At 44.9% G+C, this 19,500-nt stretch overlaps 1 protein-coding gene across 3 annotated transcripts; it reads left to right on the top strand.

Moving 5' to 3' along the window:
• The first annotated feature begins 3,593 nt into the window (after window positions 1-3,593).
• LOC109877598 (zinc finger protein 3-like) lies at window positions 3,594-11,069 on the top strand. 3 transcript variants are annotated; one of them, XM_031814774.1, is made up of 5 exons: window positions 3,594-3,748; window positions 4,005-4,248; window positions 7,300-7,424; window positions 7,603-7,699; window positions 7,901-11,069. In XM_031814774.1, exons 2-5 carry the CDS (start codon window positions 4,023-4,025, stop codon window positions 9,115-9,117), a joined length of 1,665 nt encoding a protein of 554 aa, XP_031670634.1. In that variant the 5' UTR covers window positions 3,594-3,748; window positions 4,005-4,022; the 3' UTR covers window positions 9,118-11,069. The 3 variants fall into 3 exon arrangements, with proteins under 3 accessions (XP_031670634.1, XP_031670633.1, XP_031670632.1); XM_031814773.1 differs by having other exon boundaries at window positions 3,594-3,919; XM_031814772.1 differs by having other exon boundaries at window positions 3,594-4,248.
• Window positions 11,070-19,500: the final 8,431 nt, after the last annotated feature.

The following is a 19,500-nucleotide window of genomic DNA, read 5'->3' as shown; positions in this document are numbered from 1 at the left end:
AGGCAGAGGAGGTCTGAGAGAGAGGGAGGAAGATGGTGAGCTTGGGTCGGTTAAAAATGGGGTGAATGTTTGTTAAAGAAGAATGGTAGAAAGTGTAAGCAGAGTGAACTGAAGACAGGAGGAGAAATGGAAGTGAATGAGGGCGAAGTATCGGAGGTGGTAGGTGTGGTGAAGTTCTCGGACCCTGAGGCTTTCACAGAGGGTCAGGATAGAGATGAGTCTGTGACAGTAAGAGTCACGTTTTGGGGGAAAGTGGACCCTTGCCCCTTTGTCTGATCCATTTCTGGTTTCACGGTGGGTGAAAACAGAGTTGGGTACTGTGGAATTGGTGAAGGTAACCAGAAATGGTCTTGTGATAATTGTTTGTGTTTATGTTGGTCAGAGGGAGAAGGCGGTCGGCGTTAAACGAATGGGGGCAAGACATTTGAATTGTTTCGCTGTCAAGAAAAGGGGGCTATTGAAAGGAGTGATTACTGGGGTAGCAGTAAATATAAAAGTTGACCAACTGAAGGGGAAGATGCTCGTTGTTTGGTGCGACACAGACAGGGTGGTGAAATAGAAGCGTTATTGTCTGTTCTTTTGAGTTTTGATGTTAACCTACAAGTTATCCTGTACGAGCTTTTGTACCAAATACATTACGTTGTTACAGGTTTCAAGCTTATGGGCATGTGACAGCAGTGTGTAGGAGGGAGGTTCCTAGGTGTGAGAAGTGTGCAGAGGGGCATGTGGCAGCAGTGTGTAGGAGGGAGGTTCCTAGGTGTGAGAAGTGTGCAGAAGGGCATGAGACAAAGGAATGTGTAGCATTGGGGAAAGTAGTGGTATGTGTTAATTGTAGTGGTGCCCATGGGGCTGGGGATCAGAAATGTCCCGTTCGTGAGAGGCAGGTTGAGGTTTCCAGGGTTAGAGTAGTGCAGAAGTTGTCGTATGCTGAGGCAGTGAAGAAAGTAGAGGAAGATGGATCAAGGGGGAGGGATCCTGAGAGTGGTGGTGTGACTAGTAGATCTGTACCAGTACAGAGGGAGGGATCCTGAGAGGAGTGGTGTGAGTAGTAGATCTGTACCAGAACAGAGGGATAGATCCTGAGAGGAGTGGTGTGAGTAGTAGATCTGTACCAGAACAGAGGGATAGATCCTGAGAGGAGTGGTGTGAGTAGTAGATCTGTACCAGTACAGAGGGATAGATCCTGAGAGGAGTGGTGTGAGTAGTAGATCTGTACCAGAACAGAGGGATAGATCCTGAGAGGAGTGGTGTGAGTAGTAGATCTGTACCAGTACAGAGGGATAGATCCTGAGAGGAGTGGTGTGAGTAGTAGATCTGTACCAGTACAGAGGGAGGGATCCTGAGAGGAGTGGTGTAGTAGATCTGTACCAGTACAGAGGGAGGGATCCTGAGAGGAGTGGTGTAGTAGATCTGTACCAGTACAGAGGGAGGGATCCTGAGAGGAGTGGTGTGAGTAGTAGATCTGTACCAGTACAGAGGGAGGGATCCTGAGAGGAGTGGTGTGACTAGTAGATCTGTACCAGTACAGAGGGAGGGATCCTGAGAGGAGTGGTGTGAGTAGTAGATCTGTACCAGTACAGAGGGAGGGATCCTGAGAGGAGTGGTGTAGTAGATCTGTACCAGTACAGAGGGAGGGATCCTGAGAGGAGTGGTGTGACTAGTAGATCTGTACCAGTACAGAGGGAGGGGTCTTGAGAGGGGTGGTGTGACTAGTAGATCTGTACCAGTACAGAGGGAGGGATCCTGAGAGGAGTGGTGTAGTAGATCTGTACCAGAACAGAGGGAGGGATCCTGAGAGGAGTGGTGTAGTAGATCTGTACCAGTACAGGGGGAGGGATACTGAGGGATGGTGTGAGTAGTAGATCTGTACCAGTACAGAGGGAGGGATCCTGAGAGGAGTGGTGTAGTAGATCTGTACCAGTACAGAGGGAGGGATCCTGAGAGGAGTGGTGTAGTAGATCTGTACCAGTACAGAGGGAGGGATCCTGAGAGGAGTGGTGTGAGTAGTAGATCTGTACCAGTACAGAGGGAGGGATCCTGAGAGGAGTGGTGTGACTAGTAGATCTGTACCAGTACAGAGGGAGGGATCCTGAGAGGAGTGGTGTGAGTAGTAGATCTGTACCAGTACAGAGGGAGGGATCCTGAGAGGAGTGGTGTAGTAGATCTGTACCAGTACAGAGGGAGGGATCCTGAGAGGAGTGGTGTGACTAGTAGATCTGTACCAGTACAGAGGGAGGGGTCTTGAGAGGGGTGGTGTGACTAGTAGATCTGTACCAGTACAGAGGGAGGGATCCTGAGAGGAGTGGTGTAGTAGATCTGTACCAGAACAGAGGGAGGGATCCTGAGAGGAGTGGTGTAGTAGATCTGTACCAGAACAGAGGGATAAACCAACAAGTGATATATGTTTCAGTAAGATTGGATTTTTAGCATTTATAGCAACGGTTATCAACTGTACTGCTCGGATGGAACTTAGGTCAGCAGACAATTGAGTTTGTGGTGGCAGCTGCAGAGAGGTATTTGGGTGTGAGAGACTTGCCATCAGAAGAGTTACAGGGTGTGTTAAGTGGTAATGTCTCTTTCAGGTTGTTGGCATGAGGTAGGACTAAATATATTTAAATAGTGGAGTAGGGTTGTTTTTTTTATTGTTATTTTCAAGCAACGTATAAAGGAGTTGTACTCCAGTCTAGTAAGTGGCGGTAATGCAGCATATTGGATGCCAACCGGCTGTTAAACCTCATCGAAGAAGAAATTTAAAAAACTAGCTCCGACTTTGAAAAATCGATTTGAACGGTCATTCAACTCTGAATTCCAACTCGGGCCTCTTTATAGAGCTCTGACCTGAAGATCACTGACGGCATGAATTGACGTCGTATTTTTCCGCGTTCCCATTTCACATAATCCACATAGTTATTTGATAACTAATAAAGTAAGAGACGTTTCTTACAAGATTCTTTACAGATGTTATCATTGTAATAGTCTTATTTCTAAATATGCAATTAATGTAGAAAATAAGTGTAGCTTTTGTGAATTGGAAAATTAGACTATAGGGCATTTATTTTCTGATTGTTTTCATAACGAAATATTTTTGGCAGTTATGAAAATATACATTAGCGATAAAATGGGTAAACCTGTAAGCATTACCAAATGTTATCTTTTTTTATTTTACATACATGCGAAGTGACTGTCAATACATTAATTTTATTTTTTTCATTTTATTGGGAAAATGTTAAATCCATTTAAAATAAGTTTAATAAAACGTTTCAATATTTTTCTAATCTATTTAGAATATTATTTATCAGCCCTGAAAGGTATAAATAGCAATTTGTCAAAGAACTGTCCACAGTATTTGTCAAAATGATTTGTGATATTTGTATATTGTTTGGTTTTGTACAATGTTCGTGTGATGTAATAACTAATATATATGTATTACAATGTATACAATAAAAACTGTAAGTGTCTGTATCCTAATATATAATCATATCTGAATTATATTTTGAACGTCAATAACAGTAAACGTGTAACATACAAAGCTATTGCTTAAATAAAGGTTGTCTTTTTACTCCAGTAAAGAGCGTTCCGATGTAGATTGTCCCACTACCCAACCCGTTGGTTTGTTTCCGGAAGTTCGACTGTTTTTAATGGATGCTTTTTGTGTTGCCTGTCTAGCTAAGTAGCATGCCAACTACCATAGCCTTACTTTCTCTCAATACATCTGGTATTTATATTTATTAGAATAGCCTCATATACAGTAAGTACTACAGCTTATATCTCAAAATGGTAAAACAATTGCAATAGGACAGTTATTGGTGGAGGCAAAAGCGGTTTAGTTACCAGTATCTTTTCTGCTAAGGTTAGCTAATTAGCTAGCTTCATATCATTTTGATAGACTGGATCGTAACACTGACCAACCTGAACAAAAGTAGGTAAACTTTACGATCTCATAACTGTAGCTAGCTACACGTAGACAGTTTGCCATGATGTCTGAAGCCATCATAACCTTCCAGTCTCAGCTCTCCGGGGTCATGGAGACGGTCCTAAAGTCAGCCATATACGAGATCACCAGGCTGGTGGAGGATAGTTTCCTGGAAGAGGTGTTCCGGAGCCGGGAGCAGGTCGAGTCGCTGAAGAAGCGGCTGCAGTGGTCGGAGAACAGTCGCAAGGAGAGGGATAGAGAGGGAGGCCAGAGGGGGAAGTGTGCGGACTGTGGGAGAGCTGACGTGGAGACGAGCTCTGGAACCTCACAGACAGGTGAGGAGTGAGAGACTTTTAAAGACAATATATCTACTCAACAAAAATATAAACGCAACCTGCAACAATTTCAAAGTTATTGCTGAGTTACAGTAAACATAAGGAAATCCGTCAATTGAAATCAATTCATTAGGCACTAATCTATGGATTTCACACGACTGGGAATACAGATATGCATCTGTTGGTAACAGATATCATTATAAAAAGGTAGGGGCATGGATCAGAAAACCAGTCAGTATCTGGTGTGATCACCATTTGCCTCATGCAGTGCGATACTCCTCCTTCACATAGAGTTAATCAGGCTGTTGATTGTGGCCTGTGGAATGTTGTCCCACTCCTCAGAAAATGGCTGCGCAAATTTTCAGAATATTGGTGGGAAATGGAACACGATGTCGTACACACGCCGATCCAGAGCATCCCAAACATGCTCAATGGGTGGCATATCTGAGTGTGCAGGTCATGAAAGAACTGGGATATTTTCAGCTTCCAGTAATTGTGTAGAGATCCTTGCGACATGGGGCCAAGCATTATCATGCTGAAACATGTGGTGACTGCGGCGGATGAATGGCGCAACAATGGACCTCAGAATCTCATCACGGTATCTCTGCATTCAAATTGCCATCGATAAAATGCAATTGTGTTCGTTGTCCATAGCTTATGCCTGCCAATACCATAACCCCACCGCCACCATGGGGCACTCTGTTCACAACGTTGACATCAGCTAAACGCTCACCCACACAACAACATCCACGCTGTCTGCCATCTGCCCAGTACAGTTGAAAGAGTATGGTTCTCCAGTGTGCCAGTGGCCATCGAATGTGAGCATTTGCCCACTGAAGTCGGTTACCAGACCCTGGTGAGAACGACGAGCACGCAGATGAGATTCCCTGAGATGGTTTCTGACAATTTGTTCAGAAATTATTCGGTTGTGCATACCCACAGTTTCATCAGCTGTCAGGGTGCCTGGTCTGCCAAATTCTCAAAAATAGCTTATGGTAGAGAAATTAACATTACATTTATCTGGCAACAGCTCTGGTGGACATTCCTGGCATGCCAATCTGTGGCGTAGTGTGACAAAACTCCACATTTTAGTGGCCTTTTATTGTCCCCAACACAATGTGCACTTATGTAATGATCATGCTGTTAAATCAGCTTCTTGATATGCCACACCTGTCAGGTGGAAATGCTCACTATCAGCGACCGTAAACAAATTTGTTCACAAAATTTGAGCAAAATATGTTTTTTGTATGTATGGAAAATCACCTGGTCATAGAAGGATCAGGTGTTCCTAATGTTTTGTACTTTCAGTGTATATATGAAGGAGTCACTAGTGGGGCTGCTGTAATGTTTAGCATCCATAATTTGGTGATCACTGACCAGACAGTTGAATTGGTGGTGGCATCTTAATAAACACATTTCCTTTCCTTTATCTGATGTGAGGAGACTCCATTATCCACACTGTTTCTTTCCTTTCCTTTTACTACTTCTTCTTCGTTTGTTTTTCCGGCAGACTAGATTGCTGTCGTTCACAGGTCGGAGTGCAGATTGCAGATTTTGATCACAAAAAAAAGGGAAACGAGGAAGAGGAATATCTTAAATTGCACCACCATCTAACCCTGCACCTATACACTATCTTCAGAAACCCACCACCCTATCCCACTACTTTGGCCCTAAAAGATCCTACACCTGGCTGTCAGCCTGGGAGGATGGGGGGGGGGGGGGGGGGCTGCTATCCTCTACTCTCCCTCAGCATTTTGTCCCTTTCGAACTCTGGCAATCTCAACCCGTCTCTCTCACAGGGCACTTGGGATCCCCAGCTGCATGGGTGTCCCCAGAGTTGGCACACAGTGTTTCTCTATCCCTTTGTTACACTGTCTGACTACACCCTCCTGCACACTTCTGAGATTGTGGACGGTCCCTTCTACACACTGCTGCAATATCCAAATCCTTGACACCTGAAGCACCATAGCATGTTCGGAACATGGGCCCTCACAGAATATCAAATATAACCTAACCTGACCTTTATCAGGTAGAAACTCTGTTTCACCATTGCCACCGGGTCTACAACTCACCAAACGGCGGGCGTCACAAATACTAGGAGTATTCCTTTTCATCTGATCCACCTCTACCGGTCACTCCTTTGAGTGGTGTCCTGCTCCAGAGAGCAAAGCACGACACAAGTTGAAACGTGTGATGTGCAGCGCCCCCTGCCTTTGGGTGGAGGAAGCACAAAAACTCTAAACAATTCCACTTCTCGGATCTGTCACAGATGTAACCGCTCCCAGTAGTCGCAGGTACTTCACCCTGGTCTGGCTCAACTTCAGAGCACTACTTCACCCTGGTCTGGCTCAATTTCAGAGCTCCTACTTCACCCTGGTCTGGCTCAACTTCAGAGCACTACTTCACCCTGGTCTGGCTCAACTTCAGAGCGCCTACTTCACCCTGGTCTGGCTCAACTTCAGAGCGCCTACTTCACCCTGGTCTGGCTCAACTTCAGAGCGCCTACTTCACCCTGGTCTGGCTCAACTTCAGAGCGCCTACTTCACCCTGGTCTGGCTCAACTTCAGAGCGCCTACTTCACCCTGGTCTGGCTCAACTTCAGAGTGCCTACTTCACCCTGGTCTGGCTCAACTTCAGAGCGCCTACCTAACCCTGGTCTGGCTCAACTTCAGAGCGCCTACTTCACCCTGGTCTGGCTCAACTTCAGAGCGCCTACCTAACCCTGGTCTGGCTCAACTTCAGAGCGCCTACCTAACCCTGGTCTGGCTCAACTTCAGAGCGCCTACCTAACCCTGGTCTGGCTCAACTTCAGAGCGCCTACTTCACCCTGGTCTGGCTCAACTTCAGAGCGCCTACTTCACCCTGGTCTGGCTCAACTTCAGAGCGCCTACTTCACCCTGGTCTGGCTCAACTTCAGAGCACTCACTACTGCTGACTGACTACATTTAAGTACATTTATAGGAACTTTTACTTGGTTTCTATTCAGGAGACATTTTTACACTTACCCGTCATTGCACTCTGATCTGCTCAGTCTGTTGTTTCAATCTTCAGGGTGTGGCCTGAAGCAGGAGAAGGTATCAGGGGAGGAGTGGAGCAGCTGTGGGGGCGTGGCCGGGGAAACAACCTTCGATGACCTGGAGGAGGCTGAGGCCACCAGCCCTAGGAGAATCTCTGAGGTAGGTAGGGGACTGATTAAACACCTGTGTAACGGAATGTTCGTTTAGAACTATATTGTACAGAACAGATTAGAACTGATTGTCAGGAAGAATAGGGGACCATCATGTCAACTCTGTTCAGTCACTGTCAGTTTATCCATAATTTAGTCAGAGTCGACTCATTAATTTCCTCTTCCAGTCCACAGAGGTCGGAGGTCAGAAGCTGGACAGTCTGCTGAAAGAGGAGCCTCTCCACAACACTGAGCTACGGGAGAGATGGGAGTTCTGCCTGGACGGTGAGTTGAGGAGTTTACAACAAACATAACAGACAATAGCCAACCTTTATGATGAGGAGAATGATAAGGAGAGTAGCTTCTAATACGTTGTCATTGGTATTATAACAAGTCAACTTGAAACTTTAAGTTCAAATTGAGCGTTTAGTTACTCTACTACAGTTTCTACTATTGCCAATGCCTCATGTCTCCTGTGTTCTTCAGGGGCCGACGGTTCGGACGTCTCGGGGCCCAGTAAGAGTTTCAGTGAGCAAGCACTGCAGCAGTGCCAGGCTGACTGGGGATCTGTTCTAGACCAGGGGCCTAAACCTCCGGGCCCCGAGGGAGACGCAGGGGACCCCACCGACCCTCTCTACCGCCCTCGTTACAGCATGAAGGAACTGGTGGGCGGCTTTGAGAAGTCTGGTTGCGACGGAAGTGGTGGTGGCGGCCATCTTGCAGACATAGAAGGGCTGGATAGGTTTCCTGGTTCTCCGTCTCGTCTGGGGGCGATGAGCTACGGAGCTGTGGGTCACTACCAGGTGGACCTGGGAGGGTCTGAGGGGGGAGACCATCACCGCTCCCACATGCCTGACCCCCATCAGAGGGAGCAGGTGGGGTCGCCAACGCCATCCCCCCACCCAGAGGTGGGAGAACGGAACTGCCTGTTGATAAACGAGGAGGGGTACCTGCAGGACTCCAGTGTCTTGTACCCAGAACACGGGGTCCCAGAGTCAGGTAGTAGAGCTGGCCACAGGGGGCTAACCTCCATCCACTCTGGAAGCTCAGCCCACAACAACAACACAGAGAGCCTGTATGATGCCGCTGACGACTTTGGAAACTCTTTAAACCTCAGAGATCGTTCACAAGAGCAGGTAACAGGAAGAGTGAGAGGAGGGGGGAGGTGTCACGCCTGCAATCAATGCACCAAGACCTTCCCAGACTCCGTTTCTCTCAAGGCCCACAAGCAGAAACATGAAATGGGTAGAGGGTTGAGCACAGAGTCTGGACCTCAATACTTGAACACCCAGTGCGGTAAGACCTTCACCCAGGCCTGCAACCTCAAGGTCCACCAGCGGGTCCACCAGGCAGAGGGACTCCACCTCTGCAGCCACTGCGGCAAGGGCTTCACCTCCTTCTCTGACCTGAAGAGGCACAAGTGCAGCCAGACCACAGACAAGCCCTACTGCTGCTCCATCTGTGGGAACAAGTTCAATCGGCTCTGGAACCTCAAGCTGCATCAGCGCATTCACACGCAGGAGAAACCTCACCGCTGCACTATGTGTGACAAGCGCTTCACACGGGCGGACAATTTGAAGGTGCACCAGCGTATCCACACTGGGGAGAGACCGTACTGCTGCGCTGTATGTGGACTCCGCTTCAAACAACTGGACCATCTGAAGTCACACCAGCGCAAACACAGGCCGGATCTCCTGAAATGAATTTGTTTAAAAAAATATATACAGTACCAATCAAAAGTTTGGACACGCCTACTCATTCAAGGGTTTTATTTATTTTTACTATTGTAGAATTATAGTGAAGACATCAAATTTATGAAATAATACATATGGAAGCTTCAACTGAAATGCTTTTCCAGCAGTCTTGAAGAGGATCCCACATATGCTGAGCACTTGTTGGCTGTTTTTCCTTCACTCTGCGGTCCAACTCATCCCAAATCGTCTCGATTGCGTTGACGTCAGGTGATTGTGGAGGTAAGGTTATCTGATGCAGCATTCCAACACTTTCCTTCTTGGTCAAATAGCCCTTACGCAGCCTGGAGGTGTGTTGGATCATTATCCTTTTGAAAAACAAATGATAGTCCCACTGAGCGCAAACCAGATGTGATGGCTTATCGCTGCAGAATGCTGTGGTAGCCATGCTGGTTAAGTGTGCCTTGAATTCAAAATAAATCACATAGTGTCACCAGCAAAGCACCATCACACCACCACCTCCATGCTTTACGTGGGCACCACTCATGCGGAGATCATCCGTTCACCTACTCTGCGTCTCACGAAGACGGACAGATTTACACCGTTCTAATGTCCATTTTTTTTGTGTTTCTTGGCCCAAAAGTCTTCTTATTGGTGTCCTTTAGTAGTGGTTTCTTTGCAGCAATTCGACCATGAAGGCCTGATTCACACAGTCTCCTCTGAACAGTTGATGTTGAGATGAGTCTGTTACTTGAACTCTGTGAAGCATTTATTTGGGCTGCGATTTCTGAGGCTGGCAACTCTAATGAACCTATCCTTTGAAGCAGATGTAACTAAGTCTTTCTTTCCTGTGATGGTCCTCATGAGAGCCAGTTTCATCATAGGGCTTGATGGTTTTTGCGACTGCACTTAAAGAAACTTTCAAAGTTCTTGAAATGTGCCGAATTGACTGACCTTCATGTCTTAAAGTAATGATGAACGGTCGTTCCTCTTTGCTTATTTGAGCTGTTCTTGCCATAATTTGGACTTTGGTCTTTTACCAAATAGGGCTATCTTCTCTATACCCCCCTACCTTGTCACAACACAGCTGATTGGTTCAAATGCATTAAGAAGGAAAGAAATTACAAATATTCACTTTTAACAAGGCACACCTGTTAATTGAAATGCATTCCAGGTGACTATCCCATGAAGCTGGTTGAGAGAATGCCAATAGTGTGCAAAGCTGTCATCATTGTAAAGGGTGGGTACGTTGAATCTCAAAGGTAATATACCTTTTGATTTGTTTAACACTTTTTTTGGTTGCTACATGATTACATATGTGTTTTTTCATAGTTTTGACGTCTTCATCATTATTATAAAATGTAGACAATAGTAAAAATAAAGAAAAACCCTTGAATGAGAATGTCGTGTCGTTGACTATCATTAAATGTGAAGACTATATTATCAAATCAATTCTGTGTCATTTAATTTCCCACTTAAACTAAACATGTAACTTTAATTAACTAGGAAGTCGGGGTACCACGGGAACATGTTTAGAGTTTCAATTTCCGGAATATAACTCTTCAGATATTTTCATATCTTATCAAAACAGTTGCTTATTAATGAATTTTGACCTCATCAGGCTCATTACTGAACGTCGCAAACCTTTGGATATCTGCACGAACCCTAGCATGGAATCATGAATAAGCGATATATACATTTGGCTTAATTATTTATTTACTAACTAACTTAATCAATCACAGAATTACATAAACACACACAAATAGTTCATACATTGGTTACTAGATGATACAAAGAAAAAGTCCCTAGCGGACAAAACTGATATGGCGGCTTGGTAGACTAAGGAAAGGGGTGGGGACCGCTCAAGAGCAGGGAACTCATAGGATAACTGCACTCATAGAAATTGCTAATACTTTGAACATGAACAACCGCTCATTCTAAAATAAATAGCAATTTACATATTTCTGAGTGTATGTTTTGTTCTTTAGTTTGTAGATTTCATTGCCATTTCAATGTGGGAATGATCTCCACATTCTCTGGTCTTGTCCTTTGGGAGAGCTGTAGTTCTTAACCTCACTAGGGTATGTGGGACGGTAGCGTCCCACCTCGTCAACAGCCAGTGAAACTGCAGGGCGCCAAATTCAAAACAACAGAAATCCCATAATCTCAAACATACAAGTATTTTACACCATTTTAAAGATACACTTGTTGTAAATCCAGCCACAGTGTCCGATTTCAAAAAGCACACCAAACGATTGTTAGGTCAGAGCCAAGTCACAGAAAAACAGCCATTTTTCCAGCCAAAGAGAGGAGCCACAAAAGCAGAATTAGAGAGAGAATTCATCACTAGCCTTTGATGATCTTCATCAGATGACACTCAAAGAACTTTGTTACACAATACATGTATGTTTTGTTTGGTGAAGTTCATATTTATATCCAAACATCTGAGTTTACATTGGCGCGTTATGTTCAGTAGTTCCAAAACATCCAGTGATTTTGTGGAGAGCCACATCAATTTACAGAAATACTTATAATAAACATTGCTAAAAGATACAACTGTTATGCATGGAATTTTAGATCCCCTTCTCCTTAATACAACCGCTGTGTCAGATTTTTTTTTTTTACTTTACGGAAAAAGCACACCATGCAATAATCTGACTACAGCGCTCAGAGCCCAAACAACCCAAACAGATATCCGCCATGTGTAGTCAACAGAAGTCAGAAATAGCATTATAAATATTCACTTACCTTTGATGATGTTCATCAGAATGCACTCCCAGGAATCCCAGTTCCACAATAAATGTTTTGTTTTGTTCGATAATATCAAATTTATTTATATAGCCCTTCGTACATCAGCTGATATCTCAAAGTGCTGTACAGAAACCCAGCCTAAAACCCCAAACAGCAAGCAATGCAGGTGGAGAAGCACGGTGGCTAGGAAAAACTCCCTAGAAAGGCCAATACCTAGGAAGAAACCTAGAGAGGAACCAGGCTATGTGGGGTGGCCAGTCCTCTTCTGGCTGTGCCGGGTGGAGATTATAACAGAACATGGTCAAGATGTTCAATGTTCATAAATGACCAGCATGGTCGAATAATAATAAGGCAGAACAGTTGAAACTAGAGCAGCAGCACAGTCAGGTGGAAGTTGAAACTGGAGCAGCAGCATGGCCAGGTAGACTGGGGACAGCAAGGAGTCATCATGTCAGGTAGTCCTGGGGCATGGTCCTAGGGCTCAGGTCAGTTGAAACTGGAACAGCAGCATGGCCAGGTGGACTGGGGACAGCAAGGAGTCATCATGTCAGGTAGTCCTGGGGCATGGTCCTAGGGCTCAGGTCCTCCGAGAGAGAGAAAGAAAGAGAGAAGGAGAGAATTAGAGAACGCACACTTAGATTCACACAGGACACCGAATAGGACAGGAGAAGTACTCCAGATATAACAAACTGACCCCAGCCCCCCGACACATAAACTACTGCAGCATAAATACTGGAGGCTGAGACAGGAGGGGTCAGGAGACACTGTGGCCCCATCCGAGGACACCCCCGGACAGGGCCAAACAGGAAGGATATAACCCCACCCACTTTGCCAAAAATAATAAATAATAAATAATAAAATAATGTCCATCATTTATGTCCAAATACCTCCTTTTTGTTCTCGTGTTTAGCCCAATAATCAAAATTAATGAGGCAGGATCACTAGGTGCAGACAAAGTCAAAAAGTTCTGTTACAGTCCGTAGAAACATGTCAAACGATGTATAGAATCAATCTTCAGGATGTTTTTAAGATAAATCTTCAATAATGTTCCAACTGGAGAATTCCTTTGTCTTCAGAAATGCAATGGAACGCAAGCTAACTATCACATGAACGTGCATGGTCAGCTCATGGCTCTCTGGCAGACCTCAATCCCCTCTCATTTGCCCCATTTCACAGTAGAAGCATCAAACAAGGTTCTAAAGACTGTTGGCATCTAGTGGAAGCTTTAGGAAGTGCAACATGACCCCATAGACACGGTGTATTTGATAGGCAAAGAGTTGAAAAACTACAAACCTCAGATTTCCCACGTCCTGGTTGGATTTATTCTCAGGTTTTTGCCTGTTATACTCACAGACATCATTCAATCAGAGTGTTTTCTATCCAAATCTACTAATTATATGCATATTCTAGCTTTTGTGGCTGAGTAGCAGGCAGTTTAATTTGGGCATGCTTTTCATCCAACATTCCCAATGCTGCACCCTACCCTAGAGAAGTTAACCAGTTCAACATGTAGCTACCGCCTCATGTTTTCTGATCTAATGTACATTTTGTCGGAAGTGGTTTTATACTCTGTAGAAAAGGGGATGTTCCATGACGCTGTGTCATGGCAGTGCTCACGGGGGCTTGGCCACTGACTAGTTCAACTTTATATGAAAACCCATACTCTCATTTAGAAGGCTAACATCACATTTCATCTTTTCACAAATAGATTATTATGTAATCATATACGTTTCACAACATTTAGATGTAAACCCCATAATTGAGAAGTATACGCAACCAAAGACACAGTAATGTGTGTTTCCTGTCCTTCATGAGATCACCAAATGAAACACACTCGACATGACTGTCCCTTAAGTGTCCATGGACCATTCCCACATTCTCAAAAATATAAATATTGTTTAATTCTCCCATTTTGGGGATTAGGAGGTTTGGCAAGGATATTGTATTTGTTCTCTGTAGGCTCTCCCTTCATACTCAGAGTTTCTACCAGGAATTTATGACCGTTGTAAAACCTGATGTGGGAGAGAGAGTGAAAGGGGGAGCCACGATATACACCCAAAAGGGCCATGTCGTGACAGTCCTCCTCTGGTGGGTTCAATCTTGTGATTATCCTGCAAGTTGCAAACCAACATAAAAATAATGACCACGTGATGTCCTGGTTGCAGTCCCCTTCTGGTGGTTGAACTTGGTAGGCTCTCTGAGAGCGGAGCAGTCCACCACAAGGATGGGTAGTGGATGTCTGGTTGGTGATCGCCGTTGCAGTCCCCCTCTTGTGGTCGACCCGGATAGGATTTCTGCAAATGGAGCAGGCCGCCACAAGGATGGGCGGTGGATGTCCAGTTGGTGATCGCCGTTGCAGTCCCCCTCTGGTGGTCGACCCGGGTAGGATTTCTGCAAATGGAGCAGGCCGCCACAAGGATGGGCAGCGGCTGTCCGGATTGGGCTCGTAGTTCCGGACTCGTCGCCCAGGCTGGTGGATCTAGGCAGTAACTTAGGTAGATATTAACAATGCACACACACTTATGAAATACATAATTACATTTCTTCCCAAATGAGCGGTGTTGTGGCACTAAGCGATGGTTGTATGGGGAACTTGTTTATGACTATCACTTCCTAAGTGTCAATGGAAATAAGAGTTTTTACTACACGTCAATGTGTCTCACACCATTGTAGTGGTGATAGAAATGAAGGAGTCCCTTTCATAGCTATGTTATCTATGGTGGAGCTAACATCACGACGGAAGTACTCTCTAAGCACTCAATCAGTCATACGCAGTGTGATCATGGTTCATGACTTCTAATAACTTTCCTCCTGAAGGAATGGATGGTTCTATTTATTAGTGGCATGTGTGTTAACCATCAGAAGACTGTTCTGGCGATTCCTAATATCTTGTCCAATATCCTGTCTACTCCTCTCTGTTCTCATGGGAAAGTTTACAACTAAATTTGTTTTCTGCTCTGGCGGCCTCGTACAGTGTTGCACATAGTCTTAAACCCCCCCCCCCCCCCCCCCCCCCCATCGGCCTCTGAGGCTCATCATGGGTCTGGGCTAGCATTCCCCCCCTTCATGTCTCGGGACCCCCCCGCCAGAGGTTGGTATTGGTGTCCGAGGCACAAAGGACAAGTTTGGATCCTATGTACGAGTTGTCAGCTTCCCCGTTGTTATGAGAATGGCTGTAACCTTTCAACCAAATCTCCTGGTGGTTGTTCTTCAAAACGCCTAGTGACTGTCAAAGCTCGTCAGTCACCACAGTGTACGCGTGTGGCAACTTCTTCAGTACCTGCGAACTGAGACGAGGATATCTGATATGTGTCATCCGAAGCACAGTACACTCTGTGTACTCATGCGAGTCGATGTTGTACTTGCTGAGACCGCCGCGGTGCTTGCAGAAGTGTCCGAAGGGCCAGAGAAGTTCAACTCAACTACAGTATTACATCAAGGAGGAGGGAAGTTGCTCATTCACAGAGACTTCTGGCTCAAAATCATGAAAAGAATGGTCAATCAGGTTTGCTGATTGAATGTGTCGAGATATGGTAATATCTCCTTGGTTCGGATTCTACACCAAGAGATTTCTAAACGTCTTTTTACCAAGGGGTGCTTTTGACAGATACCCCCTCGTGGATTACTGCATTGCAACTTGCGTTAAGCGAAGAAAGTGTGGTCATTAGAGAAGGCACTGTGACTTGTGACCATACATGGTTGGTTTTCCAATCCATCAGTGGGAGTAACCGATCCATCAAGTCTGCTCCGAGTAGCAGGGGTTCAGATTCGAGGCTGGTAACATACACAGCGTGAACAAGCGATACGTCCTGGACGTCTAGTTTCAGCATGATTCTCAATGTGAGAGGTGAGGTAGTCTGAGTGAAACCTCGAAGTGTAGTATCGCATCGTTCCACTTTTTAACCAATGTTTAGTTGGCTTCAAAGCCATTTTGAGATCATTGAACAACGTTTGATAGGTGAGTGATATTGTCGCGCCCGAATCAATTAGCACATGACAAGTTAAGCAGTCCTCCAGGACTGTTTCCAGGTATGGTCGTATAGAGTTACGTTTAGTGGACACATTCCCCACAAAGGGGAGTGGTCATTCGCAACGACGTGATGTGCCATTTCTGTTCAAGGTGAAAACAGATTGACTTCTGATTTTGAGTGGGCTTTGTTTTAGTGAAGCTTTTGACCTTTTTCTTCGCAACCTTAGTATCAGAGTCTATAGACACAGCCTGTAGGCTTGTTTCTTGATCGAGCAGGCCCTGGATAGGGTCTCGAGTGAGAGCGGGAGAAATTAGATGTTTAACTTGCTACGGGTGTTAATTCCTGCGGACCTGGTGCCCGGTAATTCCCCGTCTAGTCCTTGTGACTTATCTTTTACCCTTTTCTCAAAATAATTATTGCTTTAGTCCTTCACAAAGTGGCGCTTCTAAGAACATTGGTCTACTTTTTGATCGTCCTTTAACCCTTTGTTACCCTTGTGCTCTGACACTTTGTTTTGGTTGGGTGCAGGAACGTAGTGAACAGGTCGATTGTAGCGGTAGTCGTTTCGATGGCACTTTACAGTTATTTCGACCGAGGTGGTTATTGGATTCGTCGTAGAGACCATTGTTGTGCGTCATCTCTCAATGCTCCAATACCTGATAATGCACCCTCTAACTGGAGTGAGTGCTCCTGGTCAAACTTCAAAACCGAGTTGTCAGGGCTCTTGGCGTGGCGAGCTTTTGATTCCTCAAAAGCTGTGCTTCAAGCTCTCTGAGGTATAAGATAGGCAAGCCAACGTGGGCTGTAGGGCTCAAGTAGGTAATGAAGGTGGGATACATGTTAAACATAAACATTTGTTTGAATGGTAACAGCTCTTCCATTCCTGTTTCGGTGAGTAGGCCAAAGTCAGCTGAACGAAGCATACGACAGTAAGCTTGTGGGTGTTCTTTCTGAGCTTGATTTATAGTGTTAGCCAGTGAGCTATCGTGTTTGCGAGTCGCAGAACCACTGAATTCTAATTTCAAAGCGGTGGCAAGTTTAGCGTAGTCGTTTAGCACGTGTTGCTGTTGTAGACAAATTAACCTCGTCACGTGTCTATTCGACGTTCACTTCAACAGGTAAACCCTGTCAGAACCCGTAGCGTTTGGGTAGCCATCCAATGCGTCCGCTATGTCAGCTACGAACGTCTCAGTATCGTTTGGCTGACCTGGAACAGGGTCAAATGTGGGGAAATTCTTGATGAGTTTGTCAAGGCAAACTCTTCGTTAGGATCCCGCGATGCAGTTGGCATCATCATTTGCTGGCTTGTCTCTTTCCAGTGATCCTGTCAACCAAGGACGGGTCTGTGGAGCTATTTGGCGCCGCAGCTAGCCTAGCTGATAGCTAGCGGCATATTAAGCTAGCGAGGTTCACTTGAATGCAGCCCGCGATGCGGTTAGCCATTGTGACCGCGGATTGTCCCGGGTTTGTAGCTGTCTAGATCCCTGCTGTTTGTTGTTTTCAATTTTCCCCTGCCCTGTCTGGAACTGCGAGGAGTAACAGGGTAACAGACATTGCTAGCTACCATGACAAAGACCAAAGCCAGCGGGAGTACTGTTGAAGAGAGTGGTGTCTCTCTATCACACGTACAACAACAAGAAATTAGTTTCAAGTGTTTTGTCCAAATACTTGTGGATTCTATTAATAAAATAATGGACAACTTGACCAGAAAGATCCAGGACCTGAAGAACAGTTTACAGTTCTCCCAGGGTCAGCTCGATGGGTTGAAACAGGAGAAAGGCAAGATGACAGCAATCTGTAAGTCATTGAGAGAGGACATCAGTTCTGTGTGTGAATCCATGATAGCAATGACAGATAAATCAAGGCAGAACAACATTGTTGTGGACGGAATTGCAGAATCTCCACATGAGACTTGGACAGAGTCTGTGGACAAAGTGAGGGAAATGATCTCTGAGAAATTTAAGATGGACCACAGGAAGATTCAGGTGGAGTGCCGTCACAGGACTGGAAAACCCACCACCGGCCCAGGTGATAGGCCCAGGTCAATAGTGGTCAAGTTCCTGAGGTTCAAGGACAAGGTAGCTGTTCTGGAAAGAGCCAAGAACCAGAGAGGAACATACATCTTCCTTAATGAGGACTATCCTGAAGCAGTGTACCAGAAGAGGAAAGAACTGATCCCAGCAGTGAAAGCGGCAAGAGCGCGTGGGGACATTGCCTACATCCACTATGACAGGCTCACTGTCCACCCTCCCAGAAGCCTGGAAGGGATGAGAGAGCCAAGCCTATGGTTCAAAGCCTCAACCCCGCAGTGCGCGCACACACACACACACACACCAATTGATTAATGGACTGCTGATTGTATGTTTTTTTATCTGGCTTTGTCTGCTCTTTTCATTATTATGTCTATCTCTGATAAGCTACCCAGGAAAGGGCTGAAAATAGCCCATATTAATATATGTAGCCTTAGAAATATGATTCATAAAATCAATAACTTGCTAACATCAGAAAACATTCATATATTAGCCATTTCTGAGACTCACTTAGATAATTAATTTGATGATACATCAGTAGCAATACAAGGATATAACATCTATAGAAGAGACAGAAATGCTTATGGGGGAGGAGATGCTGTTATATTCAGAGACATATCCCTGTAATGCTTAGAGAATATCTTATGTGTTGTGGTTGCAGGTTCACTTGGCACATCTAAGTGCTAACAGTCTGTATCTAAATAATATGTCTGAAATGCTTGATAGTGTATGTGATGTTAAAAGAGAGGTCTACTTTCTTGGGGACCTGAGTATTGACTGGTTTTCATTAAGCTGTCTGCTCAAGAGGAAGCTTCTTCCTGTAATCTGGTTCAGGTTATTAAACAACCTACCAGGGTGTTTACAAACACTACAGGAACAAGATCATCCCCATGTATCGATCACATTGTTACTAATGCTGTAGGACTTTGTTCTAAAGGTATATCTGTACCCATTAGATGCCGTGATCACAATACAACGCCTTACAAAAGTACTCATCCCCCTTGGCATTTTTTCCTATTTTGTTGCATTACAACCTGCAATTTAAATATAATTTTTTATTTGGATTTCATGTAATGTACATACACAAAATAGTCCAAATTGGTGAAGTGAAATTAAAAAATAAAAAATGGAAAAGTGGAACGTGCATATGTATTCACCCCCTTTTGCTATGAAAGCCCTAAATAAGATCTGGTGCATTCAATTACCTTCAAAGTCACATAATTAGGTAAATAATGTCCACCGGTGTGCAATTTAAGTGTCACATGGTCTCAGTATATATATACACCTGTTCTGAAAGAGTCCCAGAGTCTGCAACACCACTAAGCAAGGGGCACCACTATCAAGGGGCACCATGAAGACCAAGGAGCTCTCCAAACAGGTCGTGGACAAAGTTGTGGAGAAGTACAGATCAGGTTTGGGTTATAAAAAAATATCAGAAACTTTGAACATCCCACAGAGGACCATTAAATCCATTATTATAAAATGGAAAGAATATGGCACCACAACAAACCTGCCAAGAGTGGGCCGCCCACCAAAACTCACGGACCAGGCAAGGAGGGCATTAATCAGAGGGGCAACAAAGAGACCAAATATAACCCTGAAGGAGATGCAAAGCTCCCCAGCGGAGATTGGAGTATCTGTCC

This window comes from Oncorhynchus kisutch, unplaced genomic scaffold (genome assembly GCF_002021735.2).
Source record: "Oncorhynchus kisutch isolate 150728-3 unplaced genomic scaffold, Okis_V2 Okis07a-Okis12b_hom, whole genome shotgun sequence".
Taxonomy (NCBI): Eukaryota; Metazoa; Chordata; class Actinopteri; order Salmoniformes; family Salmonidae; genus Oncorhynchus; species Oncorhynchus kisutch.
Note: the sequence above shows the minus strand (reverse complement) of the source record. Positions and strands in the feature narration are given on the sequence as shown.